Source organism: Convolutriloba macropyga, chromosome 8, assembly GCF_964194025.1.
Source record: "Convolutriloba macropyga chromosome 8, txConMacr16.3, whole genome shotgun sequence".
NCBI classification, from domain to species: domain Eukaryota; kingdom Metazoa; phylum Xenacoelomorpha; order Acoela; family Convolutidae; genus Convolutriloba; species Convolutriloba macropyga.
In genome coordinates, this window is record NC_134475.1 from 5,874,693 (window position 1) to 5,896,636 (window position 21,944).

Here is a 21,944-nt window from a genome sequence, read left to right on the forward strand (position 1 = left end):
AAATCATAATTAAGGTTCTCACGTGTTGAGATTTTCTTCGGATTCAAACATAAGAAATCGTCGTTTTTCGTCAGTTTTATCTCACCAAAACCGATCAAAGCGCTTACGTTTTTTTCGTCGTTTTGATCGGTTTTCGTCAATTTCAAAACGCAAGAATCGTCGGTTTTTTCAAAACGTAAGAAGCGTCAAAAAGCGCAACAAATAGTATTCATTTGTTAATCTTCTGTGACTCTATATTTCTCTTCTTGTAGTATATCCGATTATTTCGCGATTAAGATTTTGGCCATTCTCTTTAATATAAATTAACGTAATGTACATGTAAATATAAGTAATTTTTTCATGCGCCATTTGTAAGAAAAAGACTTACTGATTTTTTTTCACTTCTTGCCGTATTTATGAATCTCCATTGTGGAATGGCTATTAAAAATTGGTTCATTTATTGCTCTTGTCGAAAATTTCCACTTGCTGAATATATTTCTGTTAATATAAGTAACGCTTAATTACAGATACACACTAAAAAAGTTCAGGTAAATTTACCTGAACCAAGTTCAGGTAATCAGAAGTTCAGGTAAATTTCAGGTAAATTTCAGGTAAGTTCAGGCGTAGCTCAGGTGGGAACAATTTGCCTGAACGATTCAAGTAAATTCAGGTGTTTTTTCAGGTAAATTTACCTGAACCTTATTTAGAGTGTAGTTGGAGGAAAATAGGTTTTTGTTTAAAATAAATGATTCATACTCCGCTCGGAAGTGTAACCCTGTACGGAAGTCTCAGAGAACATCAGTCCTTTTTAGAGGTTCTCCAGTGGTCAAGGCCTGACAGAGACCAAAACCTGAATAAGTAACCCAAAACTTTGGACACTTTTGGCAAGATATAAGCCAAGACTTGGCAAAAAAGCCACTAGAGCAGCCAATTGAGTTAGCTTTCTTTTTATGTTTTTCGATTCAGGTTAATGACACAAGCCACCAAAAAATTTGTTCAATTTTTCTACGATTGGATTTTACAGCCAAGATTTGGACTGCTTTTTGCAGTGAAAAACCAAGACTTAGCCTTCTTGTTCAAAGTAAAATTACGTAATACTCTTGTGAATTAAAAAAAAAAAATAATACTCTTGTGAGTAATGTTTATTTTTTATAAAATGATTCACGAAAACTAGAAACTGAACCTTAGTTTTTTTAAATTTTATATTTAGTTATTCAAAGGAAAGATGTAGTATGTTTGATTTATGATATTACAACAAGTAACTTTTACCTAGGGGTTATTCGAATTTACATGTTTGAGATTAAAAAAAAGTTATACTGTTCTCAAACGCCAGAAAATGTACATTAAAGTACCTTGAGCGCACATTTAATTTTTTTAATGAGTTCCTAAGACTTTGAAAATAATGTAGCTTAAAAAGAGCTTAAGAGTTAATCTTAAATTTGCAATTCTCACTAAAGTTTAGTCTAGCTCTGCTACGTAAAAAATATTGTGCATTTTCGGGTTTTGGTATCTATTTTTCAATATATTTACTATAGTGTTTCAAAAAGGTCGGTTGTTTAAATCAAAATTATAAGTGAATCAGACTGAGAATCTAAGCTGCAACAACCAAGCAAATTGTAATCAACCAAACATCTTCAGTCTGATATTCAAAGAAAAAAATAGAAGTTTTGTAAAATGAGTAAAAAAACTGAATTATGATCAAAACTATGGGCTGAATGATTTCTGAGATTTCTCCGATCGTTTCCATCATCTCTGCGTGATTGTGTCTGCTTGCTTGTGTCTGCGTGATCCTTCATTTTGTATAACAACGTTACTATTAAGCATTCTCTAAATGTTTGCAAGGCTCATTTTTGTAACTTCAATTCATTTTTATAATACAAAACGATATAAAGCAAAGAAATCAACGTATTTTATTTCATCGAGATCATGTTAACCTTTTATTAAGTTTTATGTCATGGCAAACGTATTTACATTCGATGAAAGCGACAAGTGATTTTAAACCGCGAGTGATTTTTTTTTGCTCATTTGTCTGGTATCAGTCTATCTTTACAGTCGAGATCAATGCGGGTCACCATTCGAAACCGTCCAGAACATTGAAATTTTCAAGTACAAACACGCTTTATTTGATAGTTATAACTATTAGATTTACTTAAGTTATGTTATTTGCAATTTTTTCTGAGCTTTCTTTGTAAACTAGAACGTATTTTATGGGTATTTTAGTCGCTCGAATCTGATTGACTGAGATTTTATCGCATATATGTTTCAGAAATAACGTAGGTTTAGTTACTTAGTAAGGTCAACATACCCATTGTTTAGCCACGAACTGGTTTATATAACATTGATAACAATTTTTAATTTTTTGGTGATTACATAATAATTCATAATACTTTTACATAATAATAGTATTCGAAATTTATGGTTGAAGTGCCTCTGAACCCCACAATTTCGAGTATTTTGACCCCCTGTCAGAAAATTTTAACTCCTGCATCATCTCTGTCAAAAGAACATTAAGCGTTGGGTCGCCTTATAAAAAATTGACGCAAGACATTGACCTACTCTTGACAGAGACCCTCGGGACCTCAATTTTTGGCAATAAAAACCTCAGATATAAGTTCTGTAGAGTTCCCATAGCAGCCTTTCATTCGGTTTATCAATCTTTGAAGCACTTTTTGGAGCGTTCTGATTAATTTGGTAATCATGCCTGATATTCTTAGAGGATTAAAAGTTTCATATCACTAATTGAAACATCTGAACCACTCACTACCTCGGACCTGAGTACCATAGACCTAGAGCTTTTTTGCCATGCTCTGAGTTCTCATCACGGCGTCTCATCAACATTTCACGTTGAAATTGAGATCAATATTCTTAGTTAGTATGAGTCACCACTGCACTCCAATGCGGATTGAAAATCTTGAAAAAATACAAACTTGTTGATGTTCATATGGAATGGAGACGTGATTGGGAAGTCCTCCGGCTGACACTGGAACATTTTGGTCCAGTACTCTGGGAACCACGGGTTCCGTTTCTGTCTACGTCCGTCTCCCGTTTCTGGTCTCAGTCCCAAAAAGTATTCCGTGAAACCTTCAAAGCAAAAATTATTGTTCTTAGAATTAAGAGTTTTGACTTCAGTTAGGGGTGTGACAGTTAGAACTATATTGAAACTTCCATAACCTCCAAGATGGCGATTATTTTAGGATTTCCCTATCTTATTCCCACTTTATTCCCACCTGTTCTTAAAAGTTATCGTTGCAGTTGGAAATATTGAAATGAGAAATTGAGGGTGGAATTAGAAAATTATTTTTTATCATTGTTGATTTTGGGACCGACTCCGATTTTCATAATATTTTTCATTCTTGCAAAAAACAATTTGATCAAAAAGCGCAAATAATAAGTTACTGATCAAAAAATTAAATTTCATCTCGAAACATCAGATATCAGTTCTGCGGTGTTTTCAAAAAGGCTTTTTATTCAATTTTTTCTATATCAACTTTCTTCTATATCAACTGCTAATTTATTATCAAGGTGTCAAGGTTACTTTATTAGTTTGGGGACAATAAGGCGGGCATCAGAAGGAACTGGTTCAAATTAGTAATGCTTTTTCAAACGTCGGAGCACGTAATTGTTTAACACCGTATTCAGTTTTCGCCTAATTAGAGTTAAATATAACCTCTAGAAATTACATTACAAGGAAAATGAACAAAAAGGCAAATTGACAGACAAATTCGCATACATGTTCTTCGCATTTTTGCAAAGGTTCTTTAATGGATCGAACCGTTAATGGAACACTAACAACATTTTCAGGGGTAATAATACCTGCGTGTCACTTAACTAAAGTGGCAGAAAGAATTACACGTGATTGCAGTTCGATTTATGTCTGAGATTTTATAAAAACCACAGTCAGACGGGAAACATGGCATTTCAAGGATTTATCAAAAACGAATTTTTCACAAGTTAGGTCGCAGACAAGGAGGAAATTGAAACACTCAACAAATCGGCGACGCAATTAAGTTTCTCTGAGGTTAGGCTCCAATCCCTTAAAAATCAATCCAATTTCAGTCAAAAAGTATTCCAAAAGAATTTACGGAAAACACTCTTGCTGTTTAACAGCTCGAAAAATTTTAACAGCTTAGCTGAATGACTACAAAAAAAAACAAGCAACGTGAATTTAAGGAAATAGTTGATTAGATTTCAAATACGAAAAATGTTCAATCTTTGTATTTATTGCAGTTAGAACTTCATGTAAAACCTATATATGTTACCACACGAATTTGAACACATATCAAACAACATTAATTGTTCAAAAACACATTAACTTGAGTCACGATTAACGAGGAAATAGAGCACGAAATGAGGTAAAATGCGGTATGAAAAATTAACGCAAAATTCCTACATTTTAACCGATGATTGAACTATCACTTAGTAAGAAACTTGATGACAAGAAATGAATTTTTGAAAAAATTAGATTAAAATTTTCAACTACGGTTTTCTGAAAACTAAGTGAATAGCAGAATTAGTTTCTAAGAGTTGTTTTTGATAATTTATTTAAGAAAATAATTGATTAGAAAACGATGCAAAAAAAGCAAGCTAAAGTTTTCTTTCGAGTATGCGCATCATTTTGGTTTCACGACGTTTCACGAACTATTGCACAATAAATCAAACAAGGAGGCTCGTTAATGTGCGCCCGCACATGATGTTCCGACCCGAGCTCATCTACATTTTCGACTTAACTGTCAACCAAATGAAGAGATAATCAAAAATAGAAGTTTGAGTTAAGAAAATCTTTAAATGCCCAAACTACTAATTGAATTACATAATGCCATGTCTCATTACAGCGCTTACAGGATCTCCCATTTAAAAGACTGCGAGAAAAAAATAAACAACAAAATCATCAAAAACTAAAATTTCACAGCAAAAACTCAATATCTGAAAAAAGCACCTATTAACAACGTCAAAAGGCAATCAGATAAAACCATAGCTACACAAACTTACTTTTTATAAGCTACACGGCAGATGGGACTTTTCCGTAATGGGACTAGGTAAAAAGTCGACACAGAAATAATGAAGTAAAAATCAAAAACCAGTCAGTATTTCAAAAACGTTTCATAAAATAAAACGTCTTAAAAATCCTTGTTCTTCAACGAAACAATTCTTGATAAATTTACTAGAAAGTCATCACGAAAAGACCTGTATTTGCTCAGCCTAAGCCATAAAAACGAACTAAAGTTGAAGAAAAACTAAAAAAACACAAATAAATTGCAAAAACACACACTATTGAAGCCAGTAAAATCGTCAGCTTTATCTGAATATTGTTTCCCTTATTTCAATTGTTATTTTTACTGAATTAGTTGTAATTATACTGGAAGATTAAATAATTTCACCCGGTACTTAATTGAAAATCATTGGATTTGTTATTACGCGAATATGCTAAAAAAAAAGAAAAAGAAACAAAAAAACTGACCACTCACAAAGTTTTTGCGAAATCGCATATCGTCCACCCAAAAAAACCTTAGTTACGATAAAATATCAAAAACCATGTTTGTTTTTGAATTACAAGGAATTCAATGGGATCTCTCAGTGATGAGAATAAGTTAAAAACGAATATTTGAAAATAAATCAAATCAAAACATTAAGACTATTCGCTAAAAACCGGCTGCATCGAGAAACATTATTCATTCAATTCTTAATTTGAAATTTAGGAGATCTCTGAACATTTTAGGACTACAAAAAAGTATTTAAAAACAGTCAAAAACAGCAAAGTCAAAAAAATTCAGAGCGAAAAATGTCGGAGCATTTAAACGTGAATTTTTCAGTATAAACCTTCTCTTTTTCATTATTTTTTAACCGCAACGTGATATTTTTTTGTTTTTGAAAATATGACTTCAAAAAATTAACTAATATGAATAAGTATATCAAAAACACGAAATTTTTGAAAAAACACATAATATCGACGCCAATAACTTTAAGAGCTTTCAATAACGGAAATCAATAAAAACGCTCCCATGTAAAAATCTCTAATGAAGACTATCTTGTCTGTTAATTATACCTTAATAACAAAACATCACAATAAACTTTATGTCAAAGAAAACAACAAAAAATACAGGCAAAACCCAAAAGTGCAAGAAGAAATTTTCGAAGCCATTTAAACCTTAATTTTCCCTCTCAAAAGATTTCTCTGCAATTCTTTGAATAACCCCTCTACTTGAATGGAGATTCTCAGTATTACAATAGCGTTTTAAGAATTCAAAAAAAACCAAAATATTCAAAAAAATATCCAAAAAAAATTTATGAATAACTACTGGCATCGAAGTCATAAAAACCAATAATTTGAAGTCGAAGTTGCTATCCAAACAAATTTTGGATGCACTAGAAAAGAACAAGGTCCTTTGATTACTGAAGACGACTTATAATTCATAAAAATTAACTAGTGATTGGTTAATTTTTAACAAAAATTCGAAATTTATTTTTAATGTCTCAACAGCCATTAGCTGTCTACTCAAAGAACAAGATAGGTTCAGTTAATGCTCAATAGCAAGCCTCTTGCACTCTTCGTCAACAATTCTATGCCATAGGACTAAAAATTTTAGTAAACCTCAAAAATAAAATCAAATTTTCACTAAAAGTCACGAAAACTCACATCAGAAGTCAAAAGAAAACAAGAACGATTCTTAGAAAACAGTTTTGTTGTTCATTGGGCTTCATCTGGCTGTAAGTGAGGTTCGTCATTAACGGAGTCTCGATATGAAAATTGACTAGTCTATAGTCTATAATTTAAAAAAAACGAAAAAAAATGCGAAAAGTTATCTAAAAAAACAGCTCTCAAATTTAATTGGAGTTTTTTAATTGTAAAGTTATCCATGAGGCCACAATTAGCTTTTTTGTCGCCTTTCGTCTATTAGGAATACAAAATGTTTTCATTTAGCAACATGAAATGTCCTCTTGAATAAACAGTTTTACAAAAAAAATATTAATTTGAACGAAAGTTATGCCAAAGATGAACAAAATCATGCCAGATGTCCTATGTTCACAAAAAAATTTAAAACTCGATATCTCCTCGAAACAAAAACAATTCTCTACATGAATATATCGATCGGCCGAAATTGTCCGAACTAAAAACCCATTTGAGTACATAGTGCCCCCCCCCCCCCACGAGTGGGGTCGGAACAAAAAATATTTTTTTTTATGAAACCAACTGAAGAATGCTGAATCTGGCTAGTATTTTTTTTTTCAAAAAAATGACAAGGGTATATGACTTTCTTATATTGTGAAGCAGATTTTGAGGTTTCATTATTAATTTAATATTTGAGTTTAATGGGTTTTTTTATAATTTCAACAGAATTTAAGTTGGATATTTCCATTAATTTTGACTTAAAGTGTTTTCACATGATCAACTTTCCACTTAATCGGTTATTTTAACGGTGAACTTTTGAGAACGGCAATTTTAGTTGTGCGTAATCTTTTATCAATCAGCACTGAGAATTCAAAATAAAAAAAACATTATACCGCTGAAAATGCTACTTCCTATTCAAAAGTACTGCAAACAACAAATATTTTCACATTCTTAACCATTTCTTTTCTAATCATATTGCCAGTCACAATGTGCAATACTTTAATTATTATAATTTGACATTCAGAACTTGATACTAGAAACGAACGCAAGGTGTCCCAGTAAAACAATGAAATACATAAAAGGTCAGACCTTAAATTAAAAAATCTGATAAAACCCGCGCCATATTGTAGAGTGATAGTGGAAAAATTCCAGAAAAATTAAGAAGAATGCTCTGTTTGCAGAGAGTTTTGAGTGGATTTCGCATTGAATCATCAATCTTAAACTTGATTAATTAATGAAACTAACAAGGAGTATCGGTAATGTGCGCTCGCACATAATGTTCCGACCCCGCTCATCTGCATTTTTCAATTAAATGTCTACTGAATGATGAAGAGATAAAAAAAATTATCATATCCTTTAAAAAAACTACTGAATCAATAAAACAGTATACATTAGAGGGCCGATGACACCTGCATTTAATGTGACTAACAGAAAAAAAACAGCGATAAAATTAGAAGAATTACAAGTTTTAATTACGACCAAAACGCGTTGTTCATTTTTTTAAAACATTAATTGCCAAATTAAAATGCCATCAGATAAAACCTATAATAAACAAAAAAACCTGGGCCCTCTAGAAAAACGTAAGGGACTGTTTCTCAGAGCGACTTGATAACATACCGACAAGAAAATAACAAACGGGCAAAATTTAAAAAAAAAACGTCGCTTTTTCTGAAATAAATAATGTCAAACTGATAAAAACAATATGTATCAAATAGAATCAATGGGGGATTCATTTATACCTCCATAGAAAGCGATTGAGACCTTTTTCATTATCCAGAATTTGTCACACGACTCCAAAAAATGACAAATACAAGCAAAATTTAAAAAACTCAGAACTGGCGCGAAAACAGTGTCCCAGCCAATTAAACATTAATCCGTTCAAAATGTTAACAAAAAGAACCAAAAACATTGAAAGGACTCGGCCCTAAAAACATCAGCCAAAACGCTCTACGAACAAAGAAAAAATTGTTTGGTTCATTAAAAAATTAACGAGACCTCTCAATAATGAGGTTTTGTTACAAAAATTATACAAAATTCTAAAATACGAAAAATTTAAGAAAATCAGAGCAAAAAGGGGAAAAATTGGAGAATATTTCTAGTTTTTTGAAAAAAAAATAATCTAAGAGTCTTTAAAAACTTCAGCTATATACGGATATTAGATATTGAGTTCATTTATGTATCTAGAAGGGGTCCTTAAGACCTTTTAGTGCCCAATATATGGCATACGACAACAAAAATAACAACCATAAGTTATAAAAGTGATAAATAATTTCAAATGCGTATTTTAAGCGTTTTTTTCTTATTTGATGTTTCAGTAATGTGACAATTAACCAATGAAACGAAAATGACGGCTAAAATAGGCAATAAGGCACAAAAATAACAAAATTTTGTAAAAAAAAAAAACTCGTAGTACCAAAACCAAGAAACCGTTTTTTTAAGAAAAATTGTTAAAAGATTAATTTGGTTCTTATATGAAAGAAAGCTAGACCAGTACTTACTGAGAATCAGCTGAAAGTATACAGAAATGAGATAAAAATTTGACAAGTGTGAAAAATCACTGAAACGGTTGAAATCAATATCTTAAAAATTCATGAAAACAAACGAATGTATTGTATAAGCCCACTTACACCTCTTAAAGAAGACATTTGGATCTTTGATAAGTCAGAAATAGGAATCAGACTGCAAAAACAATCACAAATGAAGGCAAGGCAAAAAAATTCAATTAAAGATTACTAAAAACTTTAATAAAAGCTTACAATTAAAATTTCGTCAAGGCCATAAAAACCATTAGGTTTTATCTGAAAACAAACTATATCTACTTTCGGTCTTATTATCACGCAAATGGGAGCTGTCATTAATTGAGCCCTGAATTGAAAACTTGGTCAGTAATTACTATAGAAAACAATAATGCAAAACATTTTGAAAAAAGGCATCGCCCAAATAAAAATTTTTGATTGCAAGAATCCATGATGAGATCAAACTTATCCCTGATTTTGGCGCGAGCCCAAAAAACCACCAAATGTCCAAAAGTTTTGTGAATTAAATCACTTGTTAAGTTAAATACTTCTCATGGAACCTGCGTCAGTGGTTTTAAAATCTCTAAATCTGGCAAACTTAAACAAAGTGGACAGAAAAAGCGTGTTTTGTTCCATTTTTGATGAAAAAGTTCCAATTTTGAAATTTTAATGAAAATTTTCAGCCAAAAAAAACTTCAATCAAACATCTCAGCAACGCTCTTCTGTCTCTAAGGAAAACAATAATACTCTATCAATAAAAATTTTTACATATTTTTAATTAATTTAGCAAAATTGAGCCAATTTTTAGCGGAAATTACGCAAAATGTATATAACAACGGTCAAATATTCACAAAATGTTAAACCTATATAACTCTCTGTACAAGCTAAGTTCGAAAAAAGAATTTAATTCCATATTCTTGGATGTACGTGCTTTCTAATGATACCACTCACAACTCTCTGCGATGAATATATCGATCGGCCAAAATTTGCTGAACAAAAAAATCATTTGATTATATAGCTCCTCCCTCCCCACTAAAGTGGGGGTCGGGACTATTACAGCACTTAATCAACTTTGGTTGCGATAACCGGGGATATCAGTTGCATAACCTACTAGTGAAACAACACGTTAACATCCATTTGTCAGCTTTGTCGTTAGGCTACGACTTCATCGCATCTTTCAATCACTACTCTTATTATATAAACAGTGGCGATAGAAGAGAGTGTTATAAACTTGTAGTCTAATGACGGTAACAGTGTGATAAAATTACGCAACTGTTGTAATCACAACAATAGTTGATTGAAAACAACACCACATGATTGTTATCAACCTCTCGAAATTATTCGACAACTCGGCTTTGCCTTGGAGTTTAATAATTTCTTATTTAATTTATCGACGGTGATAATAATGGTGTGATAATATTCAGTATCGTTCTAAAAAGATTTGCCGTTTTTCAGTAAAAAAAACGGTGGGACACCAATTCTAACTTTTAGCTTAAAATACGCTAGGGACGGAAATTGGTTGAAAACTGTGTACGCAAATTTTGACGTCTCGGTTAGCAAGATCCGATTGCTATTTACTTTAAATGCTAATTCACACCTTTAAATATCTATTAGAACTGTCTTCGTTTGTTGATCAAAGTTCGAAACTGCAATGGCAAGTTTACAACTGCCTTTAAAATTATGTTTGAAAACGGAAATTTTGGAAAAGCGGAGAAAGAAAGCAGGTCATTAAAGTGGAGGCCAAGTAAATTTTTAGACAGATCTTTTGCCCCTGATCAAAAGATTTTTGGGCAGCCTCACGTATTAGCTGAACTTGAAGCCAACGAGTGAACCATTTCAACAATTTCTGGTTGATTTTTTGTTCATATTTTTAGACAAAACAATTTTGTTCCTCGACAAAACCCGATCACAACGTAATTTTTTCCAGTGTCTGAAACTCATTTCTCAACACTTAAATCATTAACATAGCATTGCGATGACTGCTCAAGTCTAATTCTGTCCCCCCCCCCCCCCCCCCCCCCCAGTGTTTTTTATGACCCCCAGTTACAAATTATATGTTGTTATATAGCACGTTACTATGTAAGAAAATAGCACGTGCGTTTGGGGGTCATAAAAAATTTGTGCTCACTAAGCTGGGGGGGGGGGGGGGTTCGGGGAAACAGCATAGATCCCAAAAATGTTTGAAAAAAGTAGTTGAAAAAAAACTTGAATTTGTCTCTTGTATTTATTTTTTTGGAACAGTATAGTCGTTGACAGTTGTTAGCGAAACTCAAAAGAGACTATGAAACACTATAATCGCTTTGATTAATTCAAGTGCTTTTTTCAACCGATTTTAAAAAAGAAACAGTTTAAAATATCATCACGATTTAATACTTTTGACACTTGCATGCCCTTAGAAGGCGTATTGAAACGTTTTTTTGCCACCTTTTTGGTCCGATAATGTCTTAAAGGTACGCCAATTTATAGATCTGAAGGCATTAATTGTTGAGAATGACTTTTGTGCTCCTGTGGAGCGCGACTTGATCGAGCAGTCACTCACTTTCATCAGACATAGTCCATTTCTTCGCCTCGCAATTAAATCATTTTCATCATTCGAGGTCACAAAGGTTCGCAAAGTTTATCAGGAAATTGTTTCAACCAGCCAGTTTGATCATATTTTGTTCACTTTTTATCGCAATAAATTTTCCACTTTTGAACTATTTTGATTTGAAGTAAATTTGAGCATGCATGAAAACATTCAAAAAGATTGATAAAGAGCACAACGGCGGGAAAACATCAAAAGAAGTTTAGAGGGAAAATGTAGGAAAAAATCAATAACAGAAAGGCACAAGGTTTAATTCATCAAATTATTCGCGCGTACAGGTTCCAAATTTGAACTGATAAATGTGTATTGAAAGTCACTTGAGCACCCGATTAGAACGCCTTTTTAGCTCTCACTAGTAATCAAAACTTAGCTTGAAATAGAAACGCTTTTTTGTTATTCTAGAACTGATAATGTTTTCGATTTCCACATCCGATCACGCCAATTACAAAATCATTAAATGAATGATTTCTCGTTTGAAGAGCGGCAGCCTAAAATATTACTCTAAATTTGAAAAATGGAAACTATATTAAAGTATATAAAATTTAATCGTACAGTATATTGGTTTCTTAAAAGCTTCGAGAAAAATATGGTTCTATTTATAGGTAACATACTTAATTTTTAGTCTTAGTGTTAGTCTGGTGTTTTTTGCAGGATTTGATTATATTCGTTTTAAAACTTTCAAACCGACAGACAGGACTATCAATAATAAATGTGGAAAGTATCTGGTTACTTTTTGCAAACATGGCACATCAAAACAAATTCTAAGTAAAAATTCTAATCAGAAATGTATTCCATTTGTTCTCAACGTTTTCGCTATTCTTTCAAAATAGACTTTCAATCTCGGGTAGACTGAGAAAAAACAAATAGTTGTTTTTAATCAAAATAATACGGCGTGTTTATTTGAAAGACCGACAGTTTTAATAAGTCTGTGTTGCTTTGTAATTTAAACAAAATAACTTCCTAGAATTCTGCTTGAGGAAAACAAATAGGCATTGTAGTTTGCAACAATACCATTTCAAAGTGACGTAAGAAAAAAGAACAGCGAAAAAAGAAACCAAAACAACCTTGATAGAAAACAAGGAAATATAATGAAGTTCTTTGAAAAAAAAATTATCTTCATGACGTAAGCATTTTCCTAAAGAGCTTGCCTTTCGTAAAGAGCTTGCGTAAAGAATCAATTAAAACACAAGGTTTGAGAAACTGCCCAAAACGATAATTATCAGTTGACGCTCTTGTTTAAACTATAGAAAAATAGGCCAATTGCGACAATTTGCAGAATTGAAAGCACAACAAAAACTTTTATATTGAAACACAATACAAATATAAGGTAACTGTTAAATTAATAAAAAAACATTGTTTTTAAAACATATAACCCTAACAAGGATGCTCGTTAATGTGCGTTCGCACATGATGTTCCGACCCGAGCTCATCTACATTTTTGACATAATTGTCAATCTAATGATGAGATAATTAAAAAAAGATGTTTGAGTTAAAAAAAATCGTTACACAACCGAACTACTAAATGAAATACATAACACCACGCCTCAGTACAGCGCTCAAAAGATCTGCCATTAGAAAGACTACGAGAAAAAAAACAAACGATAAAATAAGCAAAAACATAATTTTTTTCAGCGAATGTGCTAAAAGAAGATAAAAAGAAACACAAACATTGACCACTCAAAATTTGAAAATTTCAGAAATAAATGAGCGAAAAAAGTGTCGAACCCAATAAAAGAGAAGTATAAAGAAACATAATAAAACAACGAAATTTTTGAGAAAACCAGTTATATCAACCCCATTAAAATCAATGGCTTTCAACGGAAATCAAAAAGTACGCTAAACTATGCCTCAATGAAACTAAATAATGTTTGTCGATCAAAAAAATCAACTGGACATCACAATAAGTCTTATGATTATAAAAACAACAACAAGTATATGCAAAAACCAGAAAATCATTAGGAGAATTAAAAGAAGAAAGGTTCGAAGCCATTGAAACCATAAGCATTTTTCTGAAAACTTTATCTATGATCCATTGGACGTGTTGTCTAAGCCAATGGGAACTATTAATGATGGGATAATTAGATAAGATGTCGAAAGGAACCAAAATTACAAAAATCCGATTTTCTTTTTGAAATTACAAAAACTCGTGGCATCGTCATAAAACCAATACTTAGTATTTAAAACCGCTTACCAGATTAATTTTGTATGCAATAAAAAAGAAATAGGGTCACGTCATTACTGAGATTTACTTACATATCATGGAAATAGGTTTAATAGGGGGTAGCGTTCAAAAATATTTCGAAATTTTTTTAAAAAAGTGTTAACAGCCACTCAATAACAGCAATTCAATAGCTCTCAGCGATTCAAGTGTTAACAGCAATTCAATAGCTCTCAGCGGACGTCAATTAAAACGCAAAGTTATTCCCGATGGAATTGTAAGGATGTTTGTCATTCTTAAGTCATCAAAGAGACATCACAATAAGTCTTATGATAATGAAAACAACAAAAAAAGCAGGAAGAACCCGAAAAATTCCGTATAAAAGTGTAAGAAAGTGTCGAAGCCATTTGAATCATAAACTTTTCTCTGCGAACTTTGTCTGTGATCAATTTAAAATCTTCTCTAAGCCCCTGGGAATCATCAATTTCATAATACTCGTGGCATCGAAGTCATAAAACCAATAGTTAGGAAAAAAAACCGCTAACCAGATTCACTTTAGATGCAGTAGCATTGAAAGGGGACCTGTTATTGCCGATTTTGACTGACAGTTCAGGAAAAAATTTAAGTTTGTTTAATGTCCAAAAAAAATTATAAAAGATTATTTTCGAAGAAGACTTAACAGCCGCTAAATACAAGAGCTTTCAAGGAAATTCAAACAATACGCAACATTATGCCTCAATGGGATAAAAAGGATGTTTGTCATCAATATATTGTCAAAAAAACATCTTAATAAGTCTTATGATTACGAAAACAACAAAAAATCAGGCAAAACCCAAAAAATTTAGTAGAAAACAGTTAGAAAGTGTCAAAGCCAATTTAATCGTAAATATTCCTCTGCGAACTTTATCTGTGATCAATTTAAAATCTTCTCTAAGCCACTGGAAGTGATCATTATTAGAAAACTGTGATAAAAATCGAAAGGTAACCAAAATTACAAAAAAATATAATCAAAAATTTTTCAAAACTTTTATGAAAACTCGTGGCATCGAAGTCATAAAACCAATAGTTATAAGATAAAACCGCTAACCAGTTTCATTTCAATGCAGTAGCAATGAAAGAGGTCCTGTTATTACTGATTTTGACTTACAGTTCACGAAAAGAATTTAAGTTTGGTTAATGTCCAAAAAAAATTAAAAAGGATTATTTTCGAAGTCTTAACAGCCACTAAATACAAGAGCTTTCAAGGAAATTCAAAAAATACGCTTCATTATGCCTAGATGGGATAAAAAGGATTTGTGTCATCAATATATTATCAAAAAACATTTGAACAAGTCATCTGATTACGAAAACAACAAAAAATCAGGCAAAACCTAAAAAACTCAGTAGAAAAGTGTTAGAAAGTGTCAAAGCCATTTTAATCGTAAACTTTCCTCTAACTTTATCTATGATCAACTGAAAAACTTCTCTAAGCCCCTGGGAATTATCAATTTCATAATACTGTGATAAAAACTGAAAGGTAATCAAAATTTTAAAAAAGCGTAACCAAAAATTTTTAATAAAAAAATTGTGAGAACTTGTGGCATCGAAGTCACAAAACCAATAGTTAGAAGCTAAAACCGCTAACCAGATTCCCCTTAGATGCAGTTGCAAAGAAAGAGGTTATTCTATTACCAAGATTGACTTGCAGCTCAAAAAAATAAGTTTAAGAGGCATTTTTTTCATTAATATATTATCAATAGGGCATCACAATAAGCCCTATGATTATGAAGACAACAACAAAAACAGGCAAAAACTAACAAAAAGTCAGCCAAAATTTCAAGAAAAAATTGTCGAAGCCAATTCAACCATAATCTATCTTTGCTCTGAAAATTTTATCACCAATCCATTGGCCGTATTTTCTAAGCAATTGTGAACTATCAAATTAGGGCTAATGGGAAAATATTTCAAAAGGAATCGAAATTACAGAAAAAATCTGAAGTTTTTTTTTTTGAAATTTTTAAAACTCGTGATATCGAAGTTCTAAAACCAATAGTTAGAAGATAAAACCGCTAACCAGATTCATTTTAGATGCAGTAGCAATGAAAGCAGTCCTGTTATTACTGATTTTGACTTACAGTTCAGGAAAAAAACTTTAAGTTTGCTTAATGTCCAAAAAATTATAAAAGATTATTTTCGAAGTCTTAACAGCCACTAAGTACAGGAGCTTTCAAGGAAATTCAAAAAATACGCTACATTATGCCTAGATGGGATAAAAAGGATTTGTGTCATCAATATATTATCAAAAAACATCTGAACAAGTCATATGATTACGAAAACAACAAAAAATCAGGCAAAACCCAAAAAATTCAGTAGAAAAGTGTTAGAAAGTGTCAAAGCCATTTTAATCGTAAATTTTCCTCTGCGAACTTTATCTTTGATCAATTGAAAATCTTCTCTAAGCCCCTGGGAATTATCAATATGATAATACTGTGATAAGAAATGAAAGGCAATCAAAATTTCAAAAAAGTAAAACCAAAAATTTTAATGAAAAAATTGTGAGAACTCGTGGCACCGAAGTCATGAAACTAATAATTAGAAGATAAAACCGCTAACCAGATTCACATCAGATGCAGCTGCAATAAAAGAGGTTATTTTATTACTGAGGTTAACTTGCAGTTCAAAAAAATAAGTTTAAGTTTGGATAATGTACAAAAAAATTTTAAAAATTTATTTTTGAAATCATAACAGCCAATAATATCAAAAGTTTTCAAAGAAATCCAAAGGATACGCTCCTTTATGCCTCGATGAAAAGAGTGGCATGTTTTTCATCGATATATTATCAATAGCAAATCACAATAAGTCCTATGATTATGAAGACAACAACAAATACATGCAAAAACCAACAAAAATTCAGCCAAAATTTCCAGAAGAAATTGTCGAAGCCAAATAAACCATAATCCTTGCTCTGAAAATTTTATCACTGATCCATTGGTTGTATTTTCTAAGCGAATGGGAACTATCGATTTTGGGACAATGGGGAAAAAATTTCAAAAGTAATCGAAATTACAGAAAAAAATCCGAATTTTTTTTTTGAAATTTTTAAAACTTGTGTTATCGAACTTCTAAAACTAATAGTTATCAGATAAAACCACCTACCTGATTAAAGTTGGTTGCAATAATAAGGAAGGTTGTCCGGTCATTGCTGAGAATGACTTACTGTTCATGAAGATAAGTTTAATATCGATAAAAATTTTTTAAAAAATTCGAAAAACTGATTATTAATGTCTTAGCAGCCATTAGCTGTCCACTCAAAACACGACATAGGTTTACCTAATTAACAGTAGGAAATTGATTGTACTTTTAGTTAGCGAGTCTATGCCATAGGCCTCCCAAAATTTAGTGAAATCTTAAAGGAAAATCAAAATTTCATTAAAAATTTCGAAAGCACAGCTTCGAAGACAAAAAAGCATGAGTGATTCCTTGAAAACGAATGTTTTGTTCATTGGGTATCAGTTGATTATAAAATAGGTTTGACTTTTACAGAACCTCGATATGAAAAGTGACTAGTAGCTAAGTGATTAGAAAAACAATATTGAATAGTAAATTTCTCTAAAAAAAACAGCTCTCAAATTGAATTCGACATTTTTTTATAGTAAACTTCCCCAAAAGACCACAACTAGCCTTTTTATCCGCCTATTGTTAACACAAAATTGCTTCAATTTAAAGCGTGAAATGTAATTTTGAAATAAAATGTTGGGTCTTTCCCATTATAGCCCCCCAGCTTAGTGGTCAATTAACTTATAGCCCCCCATACATTTTAATTATACCATAATGGGGGCTATAATTTCGTGGGGGGCTATAATGGGAAAGACCCAACATTTTCATAGAAAGGCCTTAATTTGAACAAAAATTTCGCTAAAAGTTAACAAAATCATTCAAATATTGCGTGATCATACAAAATTTTAAACCTAAATAACTCTTCGAAAAACACGAAATTCAAAAAAATCTTTTTAATTTTGAACTCTACGCTGGACGAGCTTTTTAATGATACCACTCACATTTCTCTATGATGAATTTATCGATCGGCCAAAATTGACTGAACAAAAGAAAACCATTTGAGTATATAGTTCCTCCCCCCACAAGTGGGGTTGGAACAAATATATCACTCTCCTGTTCGTTTTCCATAATATCAATATCAATCTTGTTATTCGAGAATCACAAATTCTATCAAAGTGTTGCAATGAAAAAAGCCCGGAATCCTAACGTTGAAAAAATTAAAAATATTTTTGCGACGAAATTCAAGTTTTGACTAGTGCTGATTCGGAGTATCCAAATTCCTGGCTCAATACTCTATCAGAACTCTATCATTTTTTAGTACATTTTTAGTGAAGTGTTGGCAAGTCTTGAATCAGGAATCGGTCAAGAGATTGCAGGACTCAAGAATATTTGTAAAAGTTCTTCTTCTAAATTGATAACAAAAGAAAGGCCATTGTTTACAATAATCTGCCTGAAAAGGTATCTAAAGTGAGAAAAAAAGCAATCAAACCTGATTACCCGGGTAAACCAAAAGTTGTTATCCTAGAACTTTCCTCTAATAGATCCTTAATGTCATAGACGAATGAATAGAATAGTTAATTCAATTGGATAGTATTTCAAATCATCACATCCAATTACAATCCAATTAGGACACAAAATGAGCATAATTGCTCTTCAAGTCTGTGCCCATATACGCAAAAAATTAATGAAGTTGTACGAAATTGGTAGGGTTACAACTTTCCCATACTCAACTCAAAAAAAGAGTTGTCGCCGCTGGACTACGTTACCGCATTACTTGAAATTACGTATGAAAGGTGATAGATTAATTGTAATGACCTTCTTCCCATTAGCCATATTGAAAATGTGATGTGATTCAGTTTTGAATTATCTTTTTTTAAAAAAAACAATGCAGATTTTTGATAGGTTAGTGGTTCTCCAGGATCACAAAAGATGAAGGAGTATAGAAGCTGACTACCTTATAAGCAATAGTCTTAAATAATTTTGCATGTGATTTTTTGCGGGGAAAATGCACTCATGAAAAAATTGCTCAACACATGATTTGCAAATAGCTCGACCCAATCTTTGTAAATCAGTATTTTGAGGGAAAAAAAAGACTGATGGAGCAATTTTTCTTGACTTATAATTTGATTTTTGCTCGGCGCAATTTTAACCCTCATGAATTGTGATCGTGGAAAAACTCAGTGATCAATTCTGATTGAGCAAAACTCAACTCCAGCTTAATTTTTTTGGGTAGAGTAAATGTGACAAGAGTGACATAATTTGGGTCGACAAAATTTGGGTCTTTTCATTGGTCAATGTCTAGACTACCGTTTATTTTTGAAAAAGAATGTGGTTGTAAATGTTACCAACCTTTGACCGCACTTGATGCCGGCTGTATTGTGATGGCTCCTTCCAGGTACTTCTCGTTGCCCGAACTGACCTCCATATTGCCACTCCAACCGTCAGAACCCAACCAGATGAAATGACCTTCGTCCAAACTGTCCCCACCAACACCGCCGCCACCCGCACCTCCGGTTGCTCCTGCTGCTCGCTCCCCACCCCCTCCTCTCCCACCTGACCCAGTCCCTCTTCTACCCCTGGCAGAATGTCTGTGTCTTTTTGCTGCCTCCAGCAGCATGCTCATTTCACTGTTAGATGAGAACACGATGACAGCTGAAAAAAAAAGAAGAGATTTCTGAAAGAGCATACTGGCTCATTTTTTTTCAGCAATGAAATAATGAGTAGAAAAAGAAGGCTTACTACTTGTTGTTCACAGGGGGGGGGGGGGGGAGGGGGGGGTAGATGTATCTATATGGTGGATCAAAGTTAGTTTATGAACGCATAGAAAGAAAAAGAGAAATAAGTTCTCGATAAATTTTGGAGTCGCTCAAACTTTAACTCAAATGAGGTCGAAATTTCGTTGCCCTCAATTTTCTTAACTGGCGCCGCATTACCTCTTGATTCTGCTTTAAAATATTGCACTGGAGAACTAGTATTATACCTGACTTATAAACTTTAACCAATTGGTTATGAAAAAAAGAGAAAAACATTGTTAATTCCTTTGAGTATGAACTATAAAATACAGAACATAGTTTAAAGGCAATGTAGTGTTAAGAAGTATAAATGAAACGAACGTCACATATTGGGAAAGTTTAAAATTGTATTAAATTAACAATGTGTTAAAAGATTGACAAATTAGGAGAGATGAACTATAATTATGAGAAAAATTTTTTAAAAAAATGCTAATTCTACAATTAACATTTTCGAGAAAAGAGAAAAGGTAAATGAATGTAAGTTACTTATCAATTCGGAAATATATATATATATATATATATATATATATATATATATATATATATATATATATATCCAACGACAGTATATATATATATATATATATATATATATATATATATATATATATATATATATATATATATATATATATATATATTACTGTCGTTGGATTACCTCTTGCATTTTTGAAGTGTAGCATCTGCTGGTAAATGTTGTCGTATACCCAGGTGGTACCCCTTCCACTGTCTCTGGGCAATGCCAGCTGTTGTGCCACACACAGGTCTCCATACTTTTTCTCCATCTCTGTTATGTAGTTGCTAGCCTATACAATCAACACACAAAAATCACTACTATAAAATGTGTTTTCATTGATACTTTAAAATTACCTGGAAATGATATCTTTTGCCGAAAGTCTGCAGAAAATGCCGAAAGTCTGCAGTGTCAGAAAGTCTGCAGTGTCAGAAGTTAAAATGCCAGAAGTCGCTACTTAGCCAGAAGGTGACTTCCGTTGACTTTTGTCATCTTAAAACGTGCGCGTTTCGTGTTTTAAGCATGGTTAAGTGACTCTGCAGAAGTCACTTCGAAATTCTGATTTAATATCTCGAACCGCTTTGGAGGTTCTCGATAAAAGGAAGAAGTTCTTTTCATTTAAAATGCCGAAAGTCTGCAGTGTCAGAAGATGAAATGCCAGAAGTCGCTACTTAGCCAGAAGGTGACTTCCGTTGACTTTTGTCATCTTAAAACGTGCGCGTTTCGTGTTTTAAGCATGGTTAAGTGACTCTGCAGAAGTCACTTCGAAATTCTGATTTAATATCTCGAACCGCTTTTGAGGTTCTCGATGAAAGGAAGAAGTTCTCAGTGACTTCAAGCAGAGTCACTTAACCATTACTTAGGGTAACAGTCAATATCAAATAATTGGGAGTCAGCATCAGATCAAAGAGTCCTTTTTCAAGAGTCCCATAATGGAAACCGAAAACTCTCGACTCCTTAGGTAAACATTTTGTGAGAAAAATTGAAATTTTATGCTCGAATGTATATTAGCCAGTACAAATTCACTAAGAAAAAAATAGTGTCTTATGCTATAATTTCACATGTTCTGGTCAATTTTGAAATTCAATAGCAAACTTTTAAAAAAATAAAATCGTCAATATTTGTCTAGTCAATATTGGTATTGAGCCGTTCGAAATGAAAAGCCTATATTTGCTTTGCACTCGTCCTTAAACTTGATCATATATTTTTTGTTATAAAAATTTTTACAATTAGAGATCAAAGTTGAGAAATTGTCAAAAAAACTAATCTTGCATGCACTTAATTGAAACATTGTCGCAATTGTAAATAAGTACCAACCATGCTGAGGAAATTTTTTCATTTTTCCATGATTGAGATACTGATTTCTCATTGTGATTCATGAATTTCTAATTTATGAACGAAAATTTTGTAAATTTCCTTCAAAGACCGAGGCTATATTGGACTGATAAGTTTAGCCATAGTACCTAGTTAGCACTCAGAAAAAAATGACTCAACAAATAATCAACAAACATTTTTTTTCAGAATTGGTTAGTTGACTGATTATTTTTTAACTTTCATAGGAACTTGACTACGTTATACGGTTATATTGGAATCATTAAAACATGTCTTATCAGATCTTACACGATAAAATTCTTTGTAAGCATCTTATCAGATCTTACACGATAAAAAAATCCAAAATCACTGGGGTTCGATTGATATTCAACCAATTTGAAGCATCTGAGCACCAATAGTTGTGAAAACGAGCATCGGGTTTCAATA

The 21,944-nt window shown here is 32.3% G+C and overlaps 2 protein-coding genes across 2 annotated transcripts in view; both read right to left on the reverse strand.

Annotated features, from left to right (window-relative positions):
- Positions 1–19,398, reverse strand: part of LOC142344412 (metabotropic glutamate receptor-like) — a 78,528-nt gene extending 59,130 nt beyond the window's left edge. The window contains exons 1-2 of the mRNA XM_075396030.1: positions 19,230–19,398; positions 2,907–3,060 (exon numbers count right to left, since the gene is read on the reverse strand). Coding sequence (XP_075252145.1) covers positions 2,907–3,060; positions 19,230–19,305 — 230 coding nt within the window. The 5' untranslated portion in view covers positions 19,306–19,398. The remainder of the gene's footprint in view (positions 1–2,906; positions 3,061–19,229) is intronic.
- On the reverse strand, positions 19,322–20,497 carry LOC142344335 (metabotropic glutamate receptor 7-like). Its single transcript, XM_075395923.1, has 3 exons — positions 20,331–20,497; positions 19,405–19,532; positions 19,322–19,357 (listed from the first exon to the last, which is right to left on the reverse strand). The coding sequence occupies exons 1-3, from the start codon at positions 20,455–20,457 to the stop codon at positions 19,322–19,324; spliced, it is 291 nt and encodes a 96-aa protein (XP_075252038.1). The 5' UTR covers positions 20,458–20,497.
- Positions 20,498–21,944: the final 1,447 nt, after the last annotated feature.